Source organism: Cydia pomonella, chromosome 11, assembly GCF_033807575.1.
Source record: "Cydia pomonella isolate Wapato2018A chromosome 11, ilCydPomo1, whole genome shotgun sequence".
Classification (NCBI taxonomy): domain Eukaryota; kingdom Metazoa; phylum Arthropoda; class Insecta; order Lepidoptera; family Tortricidae; genus Cydia; species Cydia pomonella.
This window is the reverse complement of record NC_084713.1, coordinates 12,973,393-12,998,624: the sequence shown is the minus strand read 5'-3', so window position 1 is coordinate 12,998,624 and position 25,232 is coordinate 12,973,393. Positions and strand designations below refer to the sequence as shown.

General features: G+C 35.5%; 1 protein-coding gene and 1 long non-coding RNA gene across 2 annotated transcripts in view; both read right to left on the bottom strand.

Moving 5' to 3' along the window:
• The window catches only part of LOC133522882 (uncharacterized), a 212,076-nt gene that overhangs the window by 7,524 nt on the left and 179,320 nt on the right, over positions 1 to 25,232 (bottom strand). The gene's annotated exons all lie outside the window — the stretch shown is intronic.
• LOC133522858 (uncharacterized) lies at positions 13,150 to 19,319 on the bottom strand. Its single transcript, XM_061858319.1, has 5 exons — positions 19,132 to 19,319; positions 17,350 to 17,575; positions 16,270 to 16,421; positions 14,847 to 15,008; positions 13,150 to 13,676 (listed from the first exon to the last, which is right to left on the bottom strand). The coding sequence occupies exons 1-5, from the start codon at positions 19,193 to 19,195 to the stop codon at positions 13,501 to 13,503; spliced, it is 780 nt and encodes a 259-aa protein (XP_061714303.1). The 5' UTR covers positions 19,196 to 19,319; the 3' UTR covers positions 13,150 to 13,500.

The window sequence follows — 25,232 nt, the reverse complement described above, 5'->3', positions numbered from 1 at the left end:
GAAACCATTTCTTTTACTTAATTTAGAGTCCAACTGATCTTCTGTAAATCTGCCTGCAGAGAGTACGAACATCATATTTCAGTGCAGTTATTGAATTACTCATAAAGGTGCCTATATTTCATTTGCAATCTGTCGTTGGCGATATTATTGCTAACTGCTCGCGTACGATGCATTCTCCTGAAATAGATAGGCCATACATTTTTTCAGGCTGTAGAGAGCAGCACTAGCATGTAACCTGAGAGTAACATATGCATACTATGCCTTAAACAGTTTTTTGACAAGTTTTCACTATGGCATTGATGCATCAAGGCGTTTTGGTTACAGATGGTCTAACGCGAAACGCGAAAATCGAAATTTCGTTACCTATCTGCCTCTCTGTCTATCGAATATGCAAGAATGATGGAGGCAGAAACCACAATTTAGATTTTTCCATTTCGCGGTAGGCCCCGTGTGTGTTAGTAACGCCCTCTACGCAGAGTTTTGCGTAATATTCCCTATTTTATGCCTATTATTACTGTAACTACTGAAATAATACAATAATACTCTTCGTATTTTTTATTGTTCTTAAATTAATGATTAAAACGTGGAACGCATAATTTCGTCAGGGGGAAGCCTATGTGCCTCTCTTTCGCACAAAGATAGATCGCGCAGTGATAGAGAGGCGAATAGATGAACTAATGAAGTGTATTGTAGTATCGTAAGTGTCAGAATGTCAGGACGATGATAGCATTTATAAGTTTTATAACGATATAAATAGCTATCATGGTCCTGACATCCTGACGCTTACGATACTACAATACACTTCATTAGTTCATCTATTCGCCTCTCTATCACTGCGCGATCTATCTTTGTGCGAAAGAGAGTAGAGTTAACTCCAAGTTTTAGTACCTTTTTTGTACTATTTGGTACATGATATCAAAAAAATTGTACCTCGCTTAAAATCGAGAAAAAATATTGATAATAATGTGGTCAGCTATTCTGACATCAGGTCGACAGGGCCAAGTCCAGTTCTCCTAGCTGTAGGCGTTATATTGAATTCATCTTTTGGCAAAGATTTAGTACCTAATTTGTACCTTTCATGATGATTTATTTTACTTTGACTTACCAAAAAAAAGTTACAGTTAGAATAAACTTTGTATGTGCACAGCGGTGTAGCCACTCAATGTGAACCGGGCCTTCAATATAGTTCAACAGTTAATATTTTTGGCTAAAACAGAATCTATTTTACGAGGGGTCCATAGTAGTTGTTTAACCAATACAAAAATGAGAAGTGGAAATCTTGAGCGTTTCGAGGGCTTTAATTTTTTTCTAACGAGTGAGACAACATTTTATTTAGTACATATGGTGCTACTTTACCGCACTAGGGCGGTAATTAGCACTTTACGCGCCTATGTCGAAAATTTAAAGTGCCATATGTACTGTAAAACGTTGTATATGTGCGAATAGATAATTGGCAACTCGTTTCGATTTAAAACACTCCTTTCGGTCGTGTTTTAATTTACTGCCACTAGTTGTGAATTATTGAAACTGAATTAATGTATAATTACCACACCAACGCGAAAAAATACTTCAACTTCAAAATCATCACAAGTTGTCGTCGTCGTTAATTTTACAGTACCTGGGCGACCGAGCATTGCTCGGTTATAATAACTATTTATTGTAATATGGTGGTGTATAGGTGATAATCTTATCTACATTTTTTTACTATTTTAAATATTGTCTAAAACAATAAAAATTAAAAAATTATATATAAACTAGAACATATAAAAAAAAAAGTTAGTCACCGGGCGAGATTCGAACCCGTAACACTCGTTTAGCAGTCCGCGTCTTAACCCGCTGGACCAGACGGACAGTGGCCGGCAACACGAAATTAGCGACCATATTCTGCGTCGAAAGAAAAACGCATGAAAACTCGAAAACACGCGTTTTCACAAACATAAGACTAATCTAGATCGATTGTTTACCCCCAAAAACCCCCATATACCAAATTTCAGCAAAATCGTTAGAGCCGTTTCCGAGATCCCGGAAATATATATACATATATATATACAAGAATTGCTCGTTTAAAGGTATAAGATTCCTAGGTGATAAAATATTTCAGAATTTGAACGAAATTACTTTGCAACTCTTGTGAATAAAATGTAACTTTCCCATCAGTTTTTAAAGAATAAAGAATGACGGCAATACATGCGAAAGACCGACTATGACTGTTATCCACCTAATCCCATCGCCATGCTTAAAACAATCCAAATTTTTGAGAATAATGTGGTTAGTTATAATGTTTTTCCGCCTCTCATTTCTTGAAAATATAAGTAATTATGTTGAAACTCAGTAAGAGTTGCTGGAGAGATGCTATCTAGCAACCCTTACGGACTTGTACTCCCTATGTAGCTATTTTTTTAATACTCGTAAGTACAAATAAATGCAAAAAAGCAGTTACTTCTTTTACAGTGAAATATCCATTAACTATTATAACTTTTTAATATTTTGTGTTCTACGTTGTATCGATATATGTGTACCCGAAGTCGATAAATGAGAACTCTCTATGACAGTTCAAGAATGCCACAATAATTCCGGTCTCTGTTAATAATAGTTTGCCACCTTATTGACGTGCATTTTTACATATCAAACAAATAGAATAAACATTTATTGAATTTATCCCCCTAAGACGTGGCTGCTACAGTCTTCAGGATTTTGTTTGCCGTGTGATCATCGCTTTCCGGTTGCAGCTTGGTGCCATCGAAGAATGTCCATGGTATATGAAAAAAGAAAAATGTTTATAATACCATTCTATAGAGGGCATATAATTACTACTAGATGCCCCTTTAACCTTATTTTGGCAATGTTAAATATCCTTACAATTAAGTTTATAGTTTCTCCACTTGTATCCCCCCTGCAAAGAAACTTGTTTGCAGGCCCTCCTGGTCAGTTATCTGTGTAGCTTACTGTTAGGGTATATACCTGTAGCTTGAACCTTAAAAAAATTAAAACATTTATAACAGGAGATACGATAAATACACCAATTATTTTACACTATTGAAAACTGCAACTAATTCGTTCGATTCGTTTTGGAGATAGATAGAATACTCTTTATTGGCACACCTCAGTAAAAATATACAAGAAAAATAAACCATTGATTAAATTTAGAGGCAGACAACAGGCGGTCTTATCGCTAAAAAGCGATCTCTTCCAGACAACCTTTGGGTAGCGGAAATAGAGAAGTTAATCGAAAAAGTAGGTGTTGCTAAACCGTTATGAAGCCTAGATTCACACACACAATTACAGTGAATAAACATACACATACAAGGAATATAAATAGACATACATAAACATACATATAAATATATATAAAATTAACCAAAACATAGCTAAATATGACAGCAGCATGTCAGCCACAGAGTAAAAATAACTATGTACTATATAAACACTAAGGGAGAGATAAATAATGTTCTTTGAGTGATTTATTGAGATATTTGGGTACATTCATTTTTAAGTTCAAACATGCGTCCCATTACCCTACACCCTAAATTCATCCAACGAAATAAAATGTTCCTTAGGGTATACACGGTGGCCCACTTAGATCGTTACGAAGATCTGTTCCTAGGAATCATGCCATTGATTTTCATAACAAGAAAAACTGCATTCATACATTTGTAATATATAAAGACGGGCCAATACGAGTAACACCTGCTTTGTATCTATTGTTTTATTTTTGAAGATTCTATACCAATGTTATAATTATCACCTACTAAGTGTTGAAATTAACAAAATTAAAGCAATCTTAGTCAAACAAGCATATTGTTATACTTTCTCTTTCACACATGTAAACTATTGAATGAAAAACAACAGCCCATATGTAAGCCCATATAATACCTAAGCCCTAACTCGTAAAATACTTGTCAAGGAGAAGTTATATTCTGATCTTCATGAACACGTTCCATTTCAACAAATAGCACTGTTTAAATTCAAATATAAAAAGATACTATATGTAAAATATTTCATCCATTCTTCCTGGAATCCATTATCAGAAATAGATCTTGACTAAAATGAAGCTTAAAAAATAACTTGCAGAACAATCGTAACGAAGAAGATATCGCCAAACGTGAAATACGCGTACACCTATATTAAAAAAAAAATAACTTCCACTTAACATACCGCTGTTTCTTTGCACATATCTACTCGTACTAATCCTAATATACGAGTACGACCTCTGTTCATGGGCTCTGCTCGTTTGCCTCCTATATTTAAAAAAAGACTTCCACTTAACATAGCGCCATTTATATGTACATATCTACAAATCTTATGATACGACCTCTGTTCATGGGCTCTAATCGTTTGCCTCCTATATTTAAAAAAATAACTTCTACTTAACATAACCCCATTTCATTGTACATCTCTACAAATCTTATGATACGAGCTCTGTTCGTGGGCTCTAATCGTTTGCCTCCTATATTTAAAAAAAAAAACTTCTACTTAACATAACCCCATTTCATTGTACATCTCTACAAATCTTATGATACGAGCTCTGTTCGTGGGCTCTGCTCGTTTGCCTCCTATATTTAAAAAAAATACTTCTACTTAACATAACGCCATTCTTTTGTACATCTCTACAAATCTTATGATACGACCTCTGTTCATGGGCTCTATTCGTTTGCCTCCTATATTTAAAAAAAATACTTCTACTTAACATAACGCCATTCTTTTGTACATCTCTACAAATCTTATGATACGACCTCTGTTCATGGGCTCTATTCGTTTGCCTCCTATATTAAAAAAAAAATACTTCTACTTAACATAGCGCCATTCCTTTGTACATCTCTACAAATCTTATGATACGAGCTCTGTTCATGGGCTCTGCTGGTTTGCCTCTTATATTTTAAAAAATACTTCTACTTAACATAACGCCATTCCTTTGTACATCTCTACAAATCTTATCATACGAGCTCTGTTCGTAGGCTGTGCTCATTTGCCTCCTATATTTAAAAAACTAAATTCTACTTAACATAGCGCCATTTCTTTGTACATCTCTACAAATCTTATGATACGACCTCTGTTCGTGGGCTCTGCTCGTTTGCCTCCTACATTCAAAAAAATTACTTCTACTTAACATACCGCTGTTTCTTTGTACATATCTACTTATCCTATGATAAGACCTCTGTTCATAAGCTCTGCTCATTTGCCTCCTATATTTAAAACAATAAATTCCACTTAACATAGCGCCATTTCTATGTACATATCTACAAATCTTATGATACGACCTCTGTTCGTGGGCTGTGCTGGTTTGCCTCCTATATAAAAAAAATAACTTCCACTTAACATAGCGCCATTTCTTTGTAAATATCTACTTATCCTATGATAAGACCTCTGTTCATGGGCTCTGCTCGTTTGCCTCCTATATAAAAAAAATAACTTCTACTTAACATAGCGCCATTTCTATGTACATCTCTACAAATCTTCTGATACGAGCTCTGTTCATGGGCTTTGCTCCTTTGCCTCCTATATTTAAAAAAATACTTCTACTTAACATAGCGCCATTTCTTTGTACATATCTAAAAATTTTATGATAAGACCTACCGATGTTTTGAAGTCCCTGTACGCGTGACAGACAAGAAGATGCCTAACACGTTCCCTGTTTCGATCTGTAATTTACTATGTATACTTTTATTTTCAATGGAACTAAAGGTCTGTTTGTTATCACTTAAGCTTATATATATTAATATGTGACTGTTTGTTTCCTAAATAAATTAATAAATAAAAAAGACCTCTGTTCATGGGCTCTGCTCATTTGCCTCCTATATAAAAAAATACATAGCGCCATTTCTATGTACATCTCTACAAATCTAATGATACGACCTCTGTTCGTGGGCTCTGCTCGTTTGCCTCCTACATTCAAAAAAAATTCTTCTACTTAACATAGCGCCATGTCTTTGTACATCTCTACAAATCTTATGATACGACCTCTGTTCATGAGTTCTGCTCGTTTGGTTCCTACATTTAAAAATAACTCCGACTTAACATAGCGCTGTTTCTTTGTACATCTCTACTAATTCTATGATAGGAGTACGACCTCTGTTCATGGGCTCTGCTCGTATGCCTACTGTATAATAAAAAAACTTCTATTTAACATACCGCTGTTTCTTTGTACATATCTACTTATCCTATGATACGACGTCTGTTCATGGGCTCTGCTCATTTGCCTCCTATATTTAAATAATACCCGACAAAGGTGAGTCGGACTCGCCCATCTAGTGTGCCGTAGTTTTTAGTATTTGTTGTTATAGCGGCTACAGTAATACATCATCTGTGAAAATTTCAACTAACTATCACGGTTCATGAGATACAGCCTGGTGACAGACGGATAGACGTACGGACAGCGGAGTTTTAGTAATAGGCTCCCGTTTTACCTTTGGGTACGGAACCCTAAAAAGTAACTTCTACTTATCATAGCGCTCTTTTTGGATATACTGCATAGTAATATTGAATTTACTTCTCTTCTGACCTATTTCGGTATTACCTTTTACGCACTTAGTACTTACATACATATTAGGGTTATACAACTCTTATTTCTAGAATCAAAAAATCAACATACAAATAAACCTACGTAATATACACGTATGTTAAAAACATAATCCTCGAAAATCGAAAGCTCCTCATTTTATAAATGATTTGCAAATAAAACGGATTAAACTTAATCATGAAGTCACGATCAAGTATCATTTAATAAGGGGCGTTTCGTGCGTAGATAACGATTGTCAGATTTGACTCTCATTTCTGACTTTTGTATTGCTTTAATGTTATGGGTCCCATAAAGACATTTGTTTCTTTTATAAAAACTTATTATCTAGCCTAGCCTTTTGGCAGTATTTTCTTGAGCTTTACGCAGTTGATTGAGGAAGCTGCCATACAAGACAAAAGCATTTTGAAAGCGACGTTCTCATAGAACACCCCATCTATCCGCCTATCTATCATAATTTATTTATACCTTTATTTCAGGCAACTAGCGGCCCATAAATAAATACCTTAAGATTAGCATACACAGTATAAAAATATATTTTAAGACTAAATACTACAAATCACATTATTTTACTGCGACATGAAACTATTTATCATAAGACATACCGTTTGAGACTGTCTACCCATTGTTTTTGTATATGACAGCTATACATCCTTTCAGCAGTGGCTTTTAGGAACTGCAAACTAATAATCTATGGCCCGCTAATTTTACCAGTGCAATCAGTCAACTTAGGGCAGCTTGTGGCGAGCTGTTGGGGAGTAATGACCTCACGTACCCGAGTGTTCCTTGGGAGTTCTGTCATTCGAAGGGGGGTGGGTGGGACAGGATTCTCTGCTTCTGGGTTGCCTTGGCCGGCCGGCCAGAGAGGAGTCGTTAGAGCTATAAGTTCCAGGGGTGGAAGTGCAAGACGCGAGTTGGCACAGTGGCTGTTACAGCCACTGGGTTGAAAGCTGTGCACGCCTCTCGATACCCCTGAGCCGCTCACACCAGTGTTACTCTTGAGCCATCCCAGATGTCGCTTTTTGTGTCGTCTGCCGGAAATAAAATTGTATACCGTTTTATTAGGCAGGCGTCTGGTTTTTTATCCCATAGCTCAGTATTTAGCCCATCGCTTTCACACAATAACCTAGTTTATTTTAGATTCCAACAACTCTCAATAGTCCTTACACCCTGTCGGGCCTGCCTCTGCGTGCGTCCTATGACATGGGCAAGGGCAGCATCAGCTGGGTGTACATCTTACATTTCATGAACGTGTCAAAAGGGCCTCTACGTTAGGTTAGGGCTCGGCGCACGCTTCTCAAAGGTCCGGAATACCATTGTTCCGTGATGGGAAAGACATACGTACAAATTAAAATAATAATAATCGTTAATGCAATGCAGTGCTCTATTTGTCAAAGAAAATAAAATTGTTTCACACTCACAAAACATTCATTCTTATTTTTGCTTATTTTTTCATACATTAAGTATCTTTCTGTAAATAAGATCACTATTTTCTCTCTTGTCATATTTATCTTACTATTTGAATAACATGACAGCGTCAAATGTCGTAAAAAGTATACAAGTAAAAAGATTTAAGAAAAGAGTCCGCAACATATTATTTATTAGACCTATTAGCAAAGAATATCCTATTAGTACTTACAAGCTAAGCCTAAAGTGCCATGGCAATTAATGCAAGCTTACGAATAAATACAAAAACCGGACAAGGGCGAGTCGGACTCGCCCAATGTGATTCCGTACTTTTTAGTATTTGCTTTTTTTATATACTACGTTGGTGGCAAACAAGCATACGGCCCACCTGATGGTAAGCAGTCTCCATAGCCTATGTACGCCTGCAACTCCAGAGGAATTATATGCGCGTTGCCGACCCTAACAACCCTCCCTCCCCTCGTTGAGCTCTGGCAACCTTACTCACCGGCAGGAACACAACACTATGTTGTTATAGTGGCAACAGAAATAAGTTATCTGTGACAATTTCAACTGTCTATCACGGTTCATGAGATAGAGCCTGGTGACAGACGGACGGACGGACGGACAGCGGAGTCTTAGTAATAGGGTCCCGTTTGGGTACGGAACCCTAAAGATGAAAACTGCTGCCATGTTACTATACATTTAAGAAACACAGGAAATCTGAAATTGACATATTGAAAAAATTATATTGTTATCTTCTTCTGCACGACTTTTTAGTATGAGGAAGCTACTTAGGTACGTAAGGCTACCCCCGATTCATTTGTTATGAGGGGGCCCTCGGCCTGAGAGTACGCATAGCATAAGGGCTACGCCCGACTTTCTCAATATGAGGCCGCCGCTGTAGCCCGACGTCAGAGCGTTCATATCATTTCGGGCTAGCATGTCGGGCTACGCAAGACTTCCTTTGCCATCTCACTTACTTAAAAAAAAATCTTAAATTTAATACTCTTTTACTTGAGTAACCTTTTCACTTTTAGTTACATGTATGGCGTGCCTAAAAATTATATTTTTATACATTTGAACTTCTAAACTAAGTAGTAGCTTACCATCAGGCGGGCCACCAACGTAGTATAAAAAAAATACTTACTTTCCACTTTTCTCTTTTGGTTATCTTATAGTTTTTGAGTAAAATAGCTGTGACATACGGACAGACAGATAGACAGACAGATGGACATAACGAAACTGTAAGGGTTTTTGCCATTTTGGCTACGGAACCATAAAATGCACACTGTAAATTTCAACTACCTAACCCACTCGTATTATAGATCAAAAATTCCTTTTTCGCAAGAAGTAAGTAAGCCAGTAAGTAGTTTATTTTTTGTACTTGTTAGACAATTCTATCTTAGTGTACCGAACTTAACAGTTATTTTTTTACTTTGAGAGCGCACCACCGACATTCTTAGTGGTGTACGCGTATTTCTCTGTAGCTGAATGTTTGTAGATGATTATCTTATATCGATGCTTTAAAATGTTGTGGTATTCCTTCAGCCATTTTAAATATCTTCTCTTTTAAACTTAAGTTTTTCATGCATTCCTGAAACGGAACAAGTCTATGATAGGATTGATGGGAGAAAATAATGCAAAAACGCGGCATTAAGCAAAATGATCATTTGTGATTCAGGGTTAATATCTATCGGGTATCACTGAACCCCAACAGATATATTTTTGCAATACAACACAAATGCACACCTCAATAGAAGAAAATAATACTGAAAAACAATAGGCCTGTCTACTCGCTAAGAAGCACTTAGGGCAGCTTGTGATGAGTCAATCTCTAAGTAATCTGCCTAGTTACCTACCTCAAAACGAGACCGCTTTTCCATACAAACGTAGTCCCCATTACGGAAAATATTTTTACAGTACATATGTTGCTACTTTACCGCACTAGTGCGAAAATTAGCATATTACGTTACTGTGTCGAACATTTAAAGAGCCATGTACTGTAAAACGTTGTACGATACATGTGCGAATAAGTAATTCGCAACTCGTGTCGATTTAAAACACTCCCTTCGGTCGTGTTTTAATTTATCGCCACTTGTTTCGATTTTCCTATTTTTCGCACTTGTATCGTAATGTACTATTACAAAATTGGATGTAGAACGAAGGGAATATCAATATCCAGAGAGGAAAATGGGGACTATGTTTGTATGGAGAACCGGTCATCCCCTTTCCTTTTAATAGTTTAATATGCTTCGGCACATGATTATTTGAGACAATATACACGCATTGTATTTCCATTACCTTAAGCAGAGAACACGGTGGCTTCGAAAGAGTCTCGGGTCATGTGGAAATAAAGCTCTTCACATAATGTTGTGTAATTCTCCTTTTTCCGAAAGTGTCCGCGAAATGTCCAAATGCACAATTGCCCAGTATTCTCTTCATCAGCTATTATGGCAGCCAGGGCCAATATTTTGATTTTATTATTTATTTATATATCGACTTGCTTCCCATCGAACCAATTTTTTCAATGTGATTGACATTTGTGACATTTGTCATGAACAGTCCGTTGCTTGGACGGCTCGGTGAGCTCGGACAGCCCGGCCCGGCCTGTCTCGCGCTCGGAGACTCAACGATAGTGTCAACGCATAGAGATACTATAATATAGAGATGATGGCCCGGTCGCCCCGGCCCCGGAACGGTCCGGCGACGGTGGCGCTCCTGAAAGTCCGTGTGACGGCTCGCTCCGGTCCGCCCCGGCCCGGTCCTGGCACTGTGTAGCGTGAGTCATCCTTAACTAATCAAATTGGTTTAAATTTCAGTAATTATTTGATGTAATGTTTGTTTAAATTGTTTACTTTCGGATTGTCGTTAGACGCGAGCGCTTCATTAAAAAAAAAGTTTCAGTTTATTATAGCATATTTCGCCACCAATTGAAAGCAATTCCAGCATGTTATATAGTAAGTATAATGCACCATTAAATAAGCTTTTATATCATATGTACGAATAATAAGGAAACAGTAATCATAATTATCAGTAAAAATCTTTCTGATAGAACTTTTGGATCGACTAAGTATACAATATACTATTATTTCAAACATATTTATATTCTATCTGTAACTGTAACTGGAAACATTTTTCTTGAAAATGATCCGAACAAATAACACTTTTCTCGCTCATAAACTAGTTAGGGCCCTCTTCCTGTAGCATCTATCCATTTTTCGTTAATACTGGGATTTTTAGGGAAACTGAAAAAAATTGCAATCATGAACATATTTCTTTTTTGACTCACTGTAAACTGTACCTCTGTAAATTCCATTCACCACCGTTTCTTTTTCAATTGTTTACTCTAAATAATTGTATATTATTATTTTCAATTGTAGTATTGTTTTTTTTTTTACTTGTAAACCTTATTATCCACAGGACAGGCTATGCCTAGTGTGGGGGCCAGCATAAATGTAATACTGTTATTATTTTATTTCTGAAATAAAACATTTGTACAATTGTACTTAATTAAATCAGTTTATTTTTGGCTTACCTTTTCGATTTTTAATCCAAATTAAAAAGTATTAAATTAAACATTAGGTGCATATAAAATAATTGTAAAATTTTACTTGAAAAATAATTACTTTCGTATGAAAGTAATTATTTTTAATGTGTGTATACACTATATCCAAACATTTTTATCGATAACGCTCAAAGATCAATTATATGCACGAGCACCACTCTACTTCGCGGCGTCAATGAAGGGAGCGGTTGGCGGTCGTACCAAGAAACAATAATGTCCCTGTGAATATCGTTAGCGGTTTAATGCATTGCGCCGTTGCTAAGGACACTACAAATAGTTTTCCATGCCAAAGCGTCAATGTGGAATGCATAGACAAATTGCCACGCGTTTGTATGACAACATGGTCTGACTCAGAAAAATCATATGTCACTGGATTTATTTGTTAAAATGTGTGGTTTTATTGACTAATACGTGAAAAAAAATGTACTATGTAACTCCATGATCCTTATAGTTTTTGGATGCACTCCTATTTCGACACAAAATAGCGCTATAATTCGGCATTTCAATAAAATTGACGCGCACATTGTTCAATGACAGCTAAGTTGCTACTGTCTTACGGCGGGCCGGTATGGCCACGATGTGGCCATGTTGCGGCGACACGCGCCACGCCTCCGTCAGCCATCTAGTACTTTCTATGATCTGAGGCTCTATCTGTTAGATATGTGCTGTAAACACAGCACTGTGAAGGGATTTGCTGCTGGTGCGATAATTGTGCGACTAAACTGCCTAATGTAAAAGCGCTCTTACTTGCTTCCTTATCTACTAATTATCTAATTGCGGTCGTGTGTTGGAACTAAGTGCTGGTTTGAGACATTGTGAGATTCTACAGTTTGTTCAAGGCACTGTTTAAGGCCTTGGTTAGATCGTAAACAGAGCATATCGCCATAACTTATGGTCGGCTGAGAATACGTTTGTGCCATATCCATTTTTGAGAAAAAACGTTTTTAATGAATTCTAAAGTAACAAAAAATATGCCATTATTTACACTTAATCGGTTTAAAAATAAATAAAAATAAAAACATTCTGTTGTGTCATGTACAATGTATGATTACATTGTACGTTTCAGGGATCGCAATCGGTTATTTGCAAAAACTTCGAAATAACCTATTGCCGTTTATTTTATACGCCAAATATATGGCTCAAATGTGTTTTTTATATAACGACTTCGTATTTTTAGATTAGAAATGAAGTAATTAATAAAAGATACGAAAAATACCGTTTCCGTTCCCATACAAAAAATACCGGTTTAAATACTTTTACTCACCAAAAACGGATATGGCAGTAATACAGATGCTTTTATACTTTGATTACTACTGTACATAAAATATTTGTATGGTATTATAAAAAGTAGTAGTTATGTGAAAAATAGTGTAGTTCCTAAATATAAAACTTATTTGTGGAAAAAAATATTTTTTTTGCTTCTTTTCGCTCTTCTGTAAACCAATGTAAGTGGCGTATGGCACAAACGTATTCTCACCCGACGTCATGCTACAACTAACTATACTATTGTCCCAGCTTAACTGAAGCAGTATAGTCAATGCTAACGTGACATCCGTAAAAATACTTTTCGACTTAGGCTGGTGGAAAAAAGTATACTAATTAGATCCTTTAGTAGGTCAAAATATGGATTGTTACTTGATTATTATACAAAAAAAAAATGCAATTAGAAAAAAAAAACTTTTATTATGCAATTTTATTTAGTACAGTTATACATATAATTACATTAATTACCGAAATCAAATTATTCCAAGACTTTGCAAGGAAGCATTTACTTATAGTTTATGGATCGATTACCAGGATATTTTTTTTCGCTATTGATATGATTTAAATACTCGAATTCGATTTGATTTAAATAAGTCAGACCAAGCGAACTCTGCATGATATTTGCAATGACAAAGTGTGACGATAGCATCATTAATATCAAATTTCTATGAAAATATGACGTCACTCCGACATTGTTCCTGTAAGTCGGTGCAAGGATTTTTTTACTTCTGTGTTCCTTTCTTAGCCTCGTCTACGATCTCTCGTAAGGGGTCAGATCCTCAGTGATGTAGTATTTGATTGGCACGACGTCGTAGAATCTATGGGTGAAGATGTAGAAGAATTCCATGGCCTTGTCCATGAAGGAGCGCCCGAAGTTCTGGAGGAGGAACTTTCCGTTTTCGTTGAGGAAGGTGGTAACGTATTTGCCTGGCAATGATAAGATCATTAATTGAAAACGGGCGTGAACTTTGCTAAGTTTTATTTCGGAGAATTATATTACGAGTATAATATACATAGGTACGTACATAACATAAACATTACGGGGGGAGATTTTGTTGAAACTACGGTGACCCCAAAATATTATTTTTTAGATTTTGAAAAAGGGTGCTTCTAAATTTAAAAAACGCGTTGAAAGCAATGCCAAAAATATAAAACTTTGAACGCCTTGTTTTCCAAAGTTTCACCTTTTCAGCATTCTACAAACAGTTGTATGACTTGTCATTAGGACAAAAGGCAAAGCTCAAATTTTCAGCATTGTAAAATATGTGCTTATTGCGCAATACTATCAAGAACAGAAAAGAATAAATAGCGTCTGTGCTCTTTGAAATGTCTAATACATTTCAAGGAGCCTAATGTATAATAGTAGATTGTCAACCAAAGGATGAAAGGCACAATTTTTTGTCGAGGTAATTTGATTTGAAATGATGTCTTTCACCCGAGTAAAACACTCTAATGTTGACTTAGAATGCCGACAAGAAAAGAAAGAGAGATACAGGTGTAATTAAAAAAAAATACATACTTTTATGGTATTTCTAGATCTTTTAATTAAAAATTTTGGTAAAAGTATCGTTATTTATGAAATGGAGAATTAAATATAAGAATGGAAATAGTATACTAAATCCATTTAAAACCATATTTTAGTTGTTTATCGTAAGAAATAAATAAAAAAAGTATTCGGAAAGTAAAATGCTCTAGTGCAGAAAGGTATACATTTCTGCACACTTTTTACAACAACATTTTCCGCTACCCAATGCTAGATGTCAACTACGAAAATAATAAGCGGTGTGGTACCAAAACTGATGTATGGAGTTAGTAATATTTGCTTACTTCTTATTTCTCTATGATTATACAGTAAGAATGTTTAGAAACGTAGAAACTAATAAGCATTTTAACATTGGTAACAAAATTGATGTATGAAGTGAGCACTCTATACTTACTTCTTATTTCTCTATGCTATAATAAACTTATATAACTGGTTAGAATACCATGATAAGGGGACTATTGTACATTATTCGTTGTTTTACGCTTCTCATAAATAATAAAAAAGTTATGTAAATAATAACTATAGTTAAATAAAGTAACCATTCTCAAACTTACTCAAGTCTTCATTGCCCAAGTACAAGTTGTCGATGTAGAAAAGAGATCGCCCGGCAATATCGTAGGTGTACTGCGTCTCATTATGCTTGCACTTAAAGTACAGCTCACCATCCGCACCTCTCTCAATGAAGAAATCGTAGTCAATTCGGAGGTGTAGTTTCTCTAAAAACAAAATATATCTAATATTAATCATTTGCTACAAAACCGATAAATAGATTGCAGGTCCATATTTCCTATATAGTTCCTATATGGTTCTCAAATTATATTTTGCCGCAGAAAATAAAAATGTATTTGGTATTTAAGTTTCAACTTTATCTGCCTAATTTAAGCTGAAATTATAAATAAATGAATGACATTGTATTTAAGTAAGTATATGATATCTGGGAGACTGAAATTTGCTCGCAAAATATATAAAAACTCAAAAATGCGCGTTTTCCCAGAGATAAGACCAACCTAGATCGATTTTTCGCCCCCGAAAACCCCGTACATAGCAAATTTCATCGAAAACTTTAGAGCCGTTTCCGAGATCTCCGAAATAATAAATATAAGAAGAATTGCTCGTTTAAAGGTACAAGATAAGATACGATGCATAATTACCATTGTAAAAATCCAACTACCATAAGTATTAATGAATAAATATGATCTTATCTTATTATGAAAATAAGATACTAATTAAATATCCCATTTAGAAGCTGTTTAAGTTTGTCGGAAACGGTAAAAATAACTTATACATTAAAATATTCACTTAAAGGTGTTATGTCCGGTGTTGTTTGTAGTACTATGTATTAGTTTGCCTTCAAGCAAGAACGGCTATATAAAAATATAAGGTTTCCTTTTTTTGCCATTTGGCCACGGAACCCTAAAAACAAAGTAATATATAACTATGATTATGGGAACCAAGTGTTCATGTGTACTTCTTTACGACTTGCTTGTTACACAAGACAATTCACTGGAAATACTAATTATAGAAAATTAGTTAGAAACCACCATGCAACACTGTAACCTTTGTAATTTTAATAGTACAAAATTACGCGTGCTATAGAATTGCTTCACGTTATCGACTTCTAGATTTCCTTATGCAAGTCTATAAATAGAAACCTCATTATTTCACATAGATATATAATTATACCAATTTACATGGTTCTTGAAAGTACCATGGAGACTTGGAGGCCAATTCGAAGTTACATTACGGCATCATTTTGACATCAAAATATAAGTTTAAATTGACCTCATGATTTGTATAAAAATCATGCTGATTTTGACTGAAGTTGCGAATTTTGGATTTTTATAATACACAAATATTTATAATATACACAAAAGATATTGCCCCCTTTACTGAATGAAAGATTCTTCATGGACACGTCCGCAACAATTGATTGTCTGTGTTTTTTTTATAAGTAAATCCACTAATTAATAAACTTACCTAGCTTGACCTTAGCGAAACCATCGCCGCGGATTGACTGTTTTCCAAAAATGGGCTTGAGGAGAGGGCTGTCCGAAGTGAGCTTGTAGCGTCCCTTTATGGTAATATCACAAGTAAGATCCATCGACGCATGCTCTTTCTCCATTTCAGTCCTGAAATTTCATGTTTTTATACAATTTCAATATTATGTACTTACTCTACTTTGTGAAGTGTCTAATACGGTGTTATGATCAGAATTGAATTTGGTATTCATATTTGTGGATCCAAATGGGCAATAAACGAATAAAATACACTTAAAATACGAGTAATCAATATATAGGTAGATAAATCAAGCTATATTTTATATTTATTTTATTCAATCTTTAAATAAAATAAAGTTAAGAGCAATTCCTAGCTGAGCAATTTTTCAAATCTCGAATTTTTGAAGTTATGTTTCTGTCGCGCTGCGGTGGGCGGGAACTCGTGCGTGCGGTTCGTAAGTGGGATAATTATATCTACATTGTAGATTCTACAAGGGTAACATCTTATCTTGGCAACCAGAGATCGTACTTTAGTACGTATATTAATTGTATGTAGGTGTGAGGTCCATGATAGTTGTGGTTATAGACCTTTTGCAAACGGTATGTCATGTCAATGTCACAGTCTTTATATGATCGATATACGTCGACGTTTACCTCACTTGCCGTTAGGACACTCAGGACACCTTGTCAGGTTATTCGTATAAAGATACTAAGCAATTTCGTCCTTATGGTAAGCGACATAGTGGGACATTTTGCCGGCCACGGTCACATATTGTGAATAAAGCGTGCGTCATAATAGTCATATATTTAAATCATCTTTATACCTGCTGTGTCTACCTGAGGGCGGTTTTGAAAAAAAAAACAGAAAATAAGCATAACAGATAATACAGATTATGTTAATTCAAAATGTCGTTTTAAAATGAGAGCGTAATTTCGATTGTATGGCGGCGGTTAGTTCTTGTAACTCTAAGCCTTGTAAGTAATAAATACCCAATCGGAAACACGGGGTCTACCGTTAGTCAGTTTAGTTTAAAGTATTACTAATACAAGTTAAACATACTTAAAGTCGTTGAATATGCAATTCTTTACACCGGTAGCAATGCCATCGACCATCGTCACCTCCAGCTGGTCAAGAACATTGACGGTTACATTTTTCAGCTCGATAGGATCAATAGGTGGTATGGACAGCTCCTTGATGCCATTTTTGCCAATATCTTGCAGCACCCTTTGATATAGCTCCCTTAAACATTCTCCATCATTGATTGAACACTTACTCAGCGTGTCAACTAGAAATAAAGGCTTAATTAATACAAGAAATTGAAATGACATTTAAATATGCCCAGTTTTTGGAAAGCAAAAGAAATTCAGTCTGTCATGAAGGGTCTCCCTTTTTTGCAAAACCTAAATAAAGCTTTAATAAAAATAATATTTATTGAATATGGTTATACATAGGACTCATAGTATCCGAAACAAATTGCTTAAATTACCAAATCAATGGGGTTTATTCACTTCTTCTTCTTCCTCGCGTTGCCCCGGCATTTTGCCACGGCTCATGGGAGCCTGGGGGTCCGCTTGACAACTAATCCCAAGATGTGGCGTAGGCACTAGTTTTTACGAAAGCGACTGCCATCTGACCTTCCAACCCAGAGGATAAACTAGGCCTTGTTGGGATTAGTCCGGTTTCCTCACAATGTTTTCCTTCACCGAAAAGCGACTGGTAAATATCAAATGATATTTCGTACATAAGTTCCGAAAAACTCATTGGTAAGCCGGGGTTTGAACCCGCGACCTCCGGATTGCAAGTCGCACGCTCTTACCGCTAGGCCACCAGCGCTTTTTTCACTAAGTTAATGGGGTTTATTCACTAAGTTAATAAAATAAAAATATAAATAAAATATTATAGAGATAAGCTTACACAAATCGACCTAGCCCCAAACTAAGCAAAGATTATACTATGGGTAATGGGCGACGGTATACATATATAAAGAAAAATACATACTTATATAGGCACTTACATACAAAACACCTATGACTCAGGAACATCAGGAAGGGCATTGTTTTGTGTGATGAACACAAACCAACGCCCTTACCGGGATTCGAACCCGGGGCCATCGGCTTCATAGGCAGGATCACTGCCCACTAGGCCAGACGGGTCGTCAAAAATCAGATTACGATTAATAATCTATACAATGAATACAACTAAATCCAAAAACTTTTAATTCAAGTTTTACACAATATGAAATATCTGATTAAAATATTTAAATCGTAAAATAATTAACAGTAAATTTACTAATTTCTAAATGCAAGGTACTCGTAATATATAAATAATAAATAGTAAATATTATGCATCCCAAGTATAACTAGGCGTTTTGAGATGGTTAAAAATCGACCAAGAGCATGTCTGGCCATGCTCAGTGTAAGGTTCCGTAGTTACCATTATATCAGCATAGTCTATAGTTCTAAACTGGGGCTATTAGTAAGTATCATGAACATTGCAAGCATAAGGGAATACCTGCGCAGCGCTTTTTACGTCTTTTTACTAAAAAGAGAAGACTTTTCGCAATAACTCAAAAACATAGGCGTATAATCTTTGTAGGTATCTAGAATAATGTTAATGTAATGTAAAATATGTGCGTTTCGTATAATGTATGAGTGGTGCTTAGGAAGGCCTAACAACAATTAAAAAATTGTTTTTTAATAAATAAATAATAATATATAATATGTATGAAATTACTTTATTAAAAAAAAGTAAGTAAATTATTTGTGACCAATTGATTCATTAAGATTATATCATAACAGATAAAACATAAGTATAATAAAAAAAAAACTTTAAAAAACTTACTGAATGCAGATTCACTGACGACAATTGAGCACAAAAGGAAAATCGTAGCTTTAAAAGCCATCATCTTATGTAGCTGTCCGTCCCAGCGCAGTATCCACGTTATTATAAAGCCAGATTTACCGATACTAGTTTTATATATGTAACCGTTGCTATTTGAATCCTTTTTTAGCACAATTATACAACAACATACAAGATCAACGCAGTGCTGATTATATATTGTGTGTTATTTAAACTTTGTTTAAATCTTTATATAATTAATTATCCTTTTTCTACTCGTAGACTGGTTGAATAAAGAATTCATATACTAAACTGTATTTGCGTACTTGTCAAGTATGGGCTCTCAACTCGACTATAATATTCATTTCCATACGCTGTAGTTAACCAAAAAAAAAATACCGTTGACGTACCGCCTTGCTCCCATAGAAAAGACTAAACGGGGTCGGGCGGGCCCTGGACTTCGCGCGTTGATGTATTTTGTACTACATTTATTTTTGTCTACTGAGATACTTACCAATTTTCATTCATAATTTAGGTTTTATAGTCAAAAAGTATTATTTTAGATGACTCGTGACGTAGAAATATATTGTATAGAGTAGGAATGAAATTGAACTTATTGTAGTATTTAGTTATGCGAAAAGTTGCAATAATAATATACCTATTTTTAGGGTTCCGTAGTCAACTAGGAACCCTTATAGTTTCGCCATGTCCATCTGTCTGTCTATCTGTCTGTCTATCTGTCTGTCTGTCTATCTGTCTGTCTGTCCGATGCTTTGCTCCGTGGTCGTTAGTGCTAGAAAGCTGAAATTCGGCATGGATATATAAATCAATAAAGCCGACAAAGTCGTACAATAAAATCTAAAAATTTAATTTTTTTGAGGGTACCACCCCTACACGTAAAATGGGGGTGAATTTTTTTTTTTGCTTCAACCCTACAGTGTGGTGTATCGTTGGAAAGGACTTTCAAAACTAATAGGGGCCTTCAACAAACATTTTTTGATAAAGTGAATATATTCGGAGATAATCGCTCCGAAAGAAAAAAATTCCAAAAATTATGAAAAAAATCGTGGAAGTAGAGCTTAAGAAAGACATTAAATGAAAACTATAGCGGACATGATCAGTTTAGCTGTTTTTGAGTTATCGCAAAAAGTTCCCCCTTCATAGTAAAAAGACTTAGGTACTTTACCTAATTAGGTACTGATTATGCAAATTTGCCTATTTGTTTAACTCGCGTGAAAGGTACCGTTTCATCCCTTGGTTAACAATTTACTATACTTTAAGCTCCAGTTTAGCTTATTGCGACGGAAGAGTAACTACGGAACCCTACACTGAGCGTGGCCCGACATGCTCTTGGCCGGTTTTTATTGTCATAATCGTCGAACTGTATTTGTGATAAATTTTTAAGGTAAGGTTGTTATAAAAAATGCTAGTTTTCATATCAGTTGATTTTGAATTATGATTGTTATTATAGAACCCCGGTGAGACTCGAATCCATTAAAATTATTTTAACTGGGAAACTACTTACTTACTCCGTCAGCTCAGCGACCCAAAATGAGACTTGGCCTCCGATACAAGATAGCGCCACTTTTCTCAGTCCTGTGCGACCTCTCGCCAATTGTCGACCCGAAGCTCGCGCAGATCCGCCTCCACCATGTCGCTCCAGCGATACCTAGGGCGTCCGATAGGACGTCCTCCTGCTAGGCGACCCAGGTACGCTCTTTTTACGTTTCGATCTTCGTCCATTCTCTCAAGGAACTAAACTTAACTTTAACTGGGAAAAGATGTATAAATATGTATAAATTGGGGAGAGGCCGGCTTTTTTGTAAATTTTAATTTTTGGTTTGTTGTAATTATTATTTATTTGGAGTATATGCAGTCATTTATGATTCATATCTCAAAAGTGCTTACCTAATAAGCACATAAATCTTACTACTAAAAAGACCTGAAGGTTCATAAATGAATTTGTTAGTTAAATAAAAAAGGTATAAAATATTTAAAACTAAATAAAAAATACACATACTTTTTTTGGGACAAGTAGTGAATTGATTTCGTATTTTCTTCCACCCAGAATGCTCTTCAACCCAACCAAATTTTATTGAAATGTAATGAAAACATAATCTTCAACGAATTAATATCGAACCAATTACGAATTTTAATGTATATAATCATGTATATTCAAATAAAAAATAAATAGTTTGTTCTTTGATAATGAGTAATAATGACCTTTGGTAGGTAACAATATTTTGACGACTGTTCTGTCCTAGTGGGTAGTGACCCTGCGTATGAAGCCGATGGCTCTGGGTACAAATCCCGGTAAGGGTATTTATTTGTGTGATGTACACGGATTTTTATTCCTGAGTCTTGGGTGCTTTCTATGTAGGTATTTTAAAATAAAAATAAAAAATAAAATAAAATAAAAATAGTTTATTTACCAAAAATTTTACAAGATTTCCTTAACCTATGACTGCCACACTAGGCTAAGCCTGTGTTGTGGAGTCAGATTGGAAACAATACTAATTTGAATTACATCCTACGCTGAAATTTTGGTTTCATAATAGGTTACTAATAGTAAAACATTTATATATTATATAATATATATTTTTGTCTGAGTACCCACAACACAAGCCTTCTTGAGCTTACTGTGGGGCTTAGTCAATTTGTGTAAAAAGTCCTAAGTATAATATAATATTCACAACACAAATATATTATATTTACAAAACGTCGCAAATACGCGTTTTTAGGTGACAGCTACGTATTTGCGGCGTTTGCCGTAGAAATCTTAGGTCCTTGGGGGCCGGAGGCCTTATTTTTCAAAAAATTAAAATATCTTCTGATCCGCTCCACTGGTGACCACCGGGCTGGCTCGTTCTTCGCTCAGCGCACTGGAATTGCAATCCAGCGAGGAAACGCGGCCAGTCTTGTGGGCACACTTCCAAATGGCAGCGACATAGGAGATATTTGTACATATAATTTAGACCCCATAGGTTTAGTTTAGTTTTTGTTTTTTTGGGTATTAATTTTAGTTTTGTAGGTAGATTTAATTTTAGGTTACATTTTATTCTAAGTTTGTCATTATTTAAATAAATCTATAAAATATAATATTTTAACGACCGATAATTAAAAAGTAATTCAAAATCGACACATGTGTAAGCTAATCATTTGACATATGTATGGGAAAGCTCACACCTCGTCTGTAATTGTTCTACAGGGTAAATAATTTCAAACGCGCAGCCAATAATACAAGGTGTATCAAAAATAATGAGGACCCATATAAGGGCATATTTGGTATCGTGTTCTTATTAGGAAAATGTAGAAGATTTTTTATACGTAAATTTGTTTTTGCATTTGAATGGAGGTTTGGCCGACTTGGACGAGCTGCGCTAAAGAACAAAAAACATGTTTCATGTATTTTTTTTCTACTTTTTCCTAATCAGAACACCATACTGAATATGTCCTTAAATGGATCCTCCTTATTTTTGTTACACCTTATATAACTTTTCATAAACGTTTTCAAGTATGGCAATTAACATCAACAGAGTTCTTGACAAATCTATTTTCAGAAAAAAAAGTTATGATTTTAAATGCAACAATAAAATTCTATATTTATATAACTGTTAACCCTTTACCACATATGAAGCCATTATATAGCGGACATGATATTCAAATCTATTGATAGCTATTAAAGTTCAAATTGAAACAAATATTTTATATTACATGCAGTATATCACCGGCCATGCCGGCTACACACAAAAAATCGGCCTGCAAATGTAGGTATTTAGTCATCTAACTATTCGAACTGCATTTTATACTTCATATTTTTTGCATCTACCTGTGTTTTTCTCTTTAGCGCAACCTTAGGAAGTTATTTTTAAATTTGGCTTATTAGTAGATGTAACGTAATCTTATTTATAAGTTGAATCAAATATTTGTGAGCATGAAAGTCGCGGGAAATACGAAAAGCAAGTAAGCGACTATGAGTCTCACACAGATTTTAAAGTAAGTTTTCCAGCAACAATGTGTACGTTTACATTTAACAGCTTGTGTGCATATAAATAATATCTTTCTCACATAGATTAATTGTCCAACCTCTGTATGTATTTCCTAACTTTATTTGCAAGAAGTTAATTTTAGTTGTCAAATTGCCTGCTAGATGTCGCTATACCATGTGTTGAAAATCCTAGATCGCGGTGTTAAGATTTTTCCGAGAAACATGACGTCTGGCCGGTACTAATTATTGTCAAGCTTTTATAACAGTTGTACCTCTATTGAATTTATTACATTATTGTATAGTCAACAAGAGTGCTTTTCTTTTTGGGCCTTTTTACATGGTCCTTCGAACCGGATGAGTTCGGCTAGTGGGTTCGGTAAACTTCGGGCCAACGGACGCTGGGCAAGGTAGTGGTTTGCTGCCAGCGGTGTTAAGGCGAGAAGAGCCTATGTTTCCCGGAGCAGCGTGTGACGTAAGCAAATGCATCGTGACGTCAGTGGTGAGAAGCAGCAGTATGACGTAAGCGGATTATATGTGTGACGTAATGAAGTGACAACCGTGAGTACATTAAATTATTAAGTAGTGCAACTGTCAAAAACTTAGTGAAATTTCAATAAATTTGGACTTTGAATAAATTTCATCAAGTTTGGACATAGAAAATTCGTAGCAAGTTTGGACTTAGAATAGTTTCGAAGAAAGTGGAACGTCGGGGAATCCACGCCCAATTTTGCCTAGATATTGCTAAGTTCCAAACACTTAGAAAATTTCACCATGGAGGCTCTTATAAAAGTGCAACAGGACTTGTATTTGAGAATAGATAAGGCTAAAACTAACTTTAAAAAATCGCCTAAGGAACGGCTTAACTCTGTAGATTATCTTAGCACAAGATTAGAAACCTTAGAATCTTTATGGGAAAAGTTTGTGTCAACTCATACTAGAATCATTCAAGAGTCTACTACACTTGAGTTCAGCGAGTATATTACTGAAGACATATATTCTAATGCGGAAGAGTTATTCATGGATTATAAGTCGGATCTTAAGATTGCCTTAAACAAACTAAATGTTTCGATTCCTGGAAAGAGCACTGAGTCTACCATAATTGAGAATAAGTCTGATGTTAATCAAGGCAAATCGGTGATGGTAAAGCTACCAAAGATTTCAATTCCTACGTTTTCAGGAAATTATTCTGAGTGGATTAGCTTCAGAGATCTATTCACGTCGCTCATCCATAAGAATAGAGATTTAGACGACGTCCAAAAATTGCACTACCTGAAAGGTTATTTAGTCGGTGAAGCTGAACAGCTTTTGCGTCACGTACAGATCACGCAGGATAATTACAGCGCATGTTGGGAGAAATTGGAAAAGCGCTATAATAATAAGAAGTATCTTTCTAACTGCATTCTCAAACGCTTCATGAGTCAGAAGAATATTACGACGGAGTCCGCGAATGCACTCAAAGAATTGCTGGACACTACAAATGAGTGTTTTAAATGGATTGAACAACTTAGGCATCGACACAAATACATGGGACATAATTGTGATTCATATAATTTGTCTTAAATTAGACAACGAGTCTAGGAAACAGTGGGAACTTAAGGTTAGCGAGTCTTCTGAAGATTTGCCCACACTCAACCAACTTCGAGAATTTTTAGAAACCCGATTTAGGGCACTCGAATGTTTTGATGGGAAATCATCGAAGACTAGCTTTGTTTCAAAGAAACCCAATGCACAATGTAGTAGCAACTTTAAAGTGCATCATGTCACTGAAATTTCTTGTGGCTATTGTTCAGAGGATCACAAATTGTGTAATTGTAAAGGTTTTGCAAAAATCGATGTTGATGCTCGACGTGATTTCATCCAGTCCGGTAATTTTTGATTCAATTGCTTAGGTTCAGGTCACAACGTATATTCCTGTCGCCAATCTACTAGATGCCGAATTTGCAAGCGCAAACATCATTCTTTACTGCACCCAAAAACTAGCACTCAAGCAACCGATTCTCAAGTCAAACCTACTCAATCGGTTGAAGGCAGTATTGTTGCACATGCAACAACAGCTCCATCATTATCGTGTGATGAGCCCAATAATGTAACAACTTGTTTTTCGACCAGTCGTGGG

Bases quoted from the DNA above. Each gene is read 5' to 3' on its own strand.
- LOC133522858 (XM_061858319.1), bottom strand. From the start codon at position 19,195: ATGATGGCTTTTAAAGCTACGATTTTCCTTTTGTGCTCAATTGTCGTC. The intron at 17,576-19,131 runs GTAAGTTTTTTA...CTTTATTTCTAG, and splicing joins CGTCAGTGAATCTGCATTCA to TTGACACGCTGAGTAAGTGT. The intron at 15,009-16,269 runs GTAAGTTTATTA...TTTTGTTTTTAG, and splicing joins TTTCGCTAAGGTCAAGCTAG to AGAAACTACACCTCCGAATT.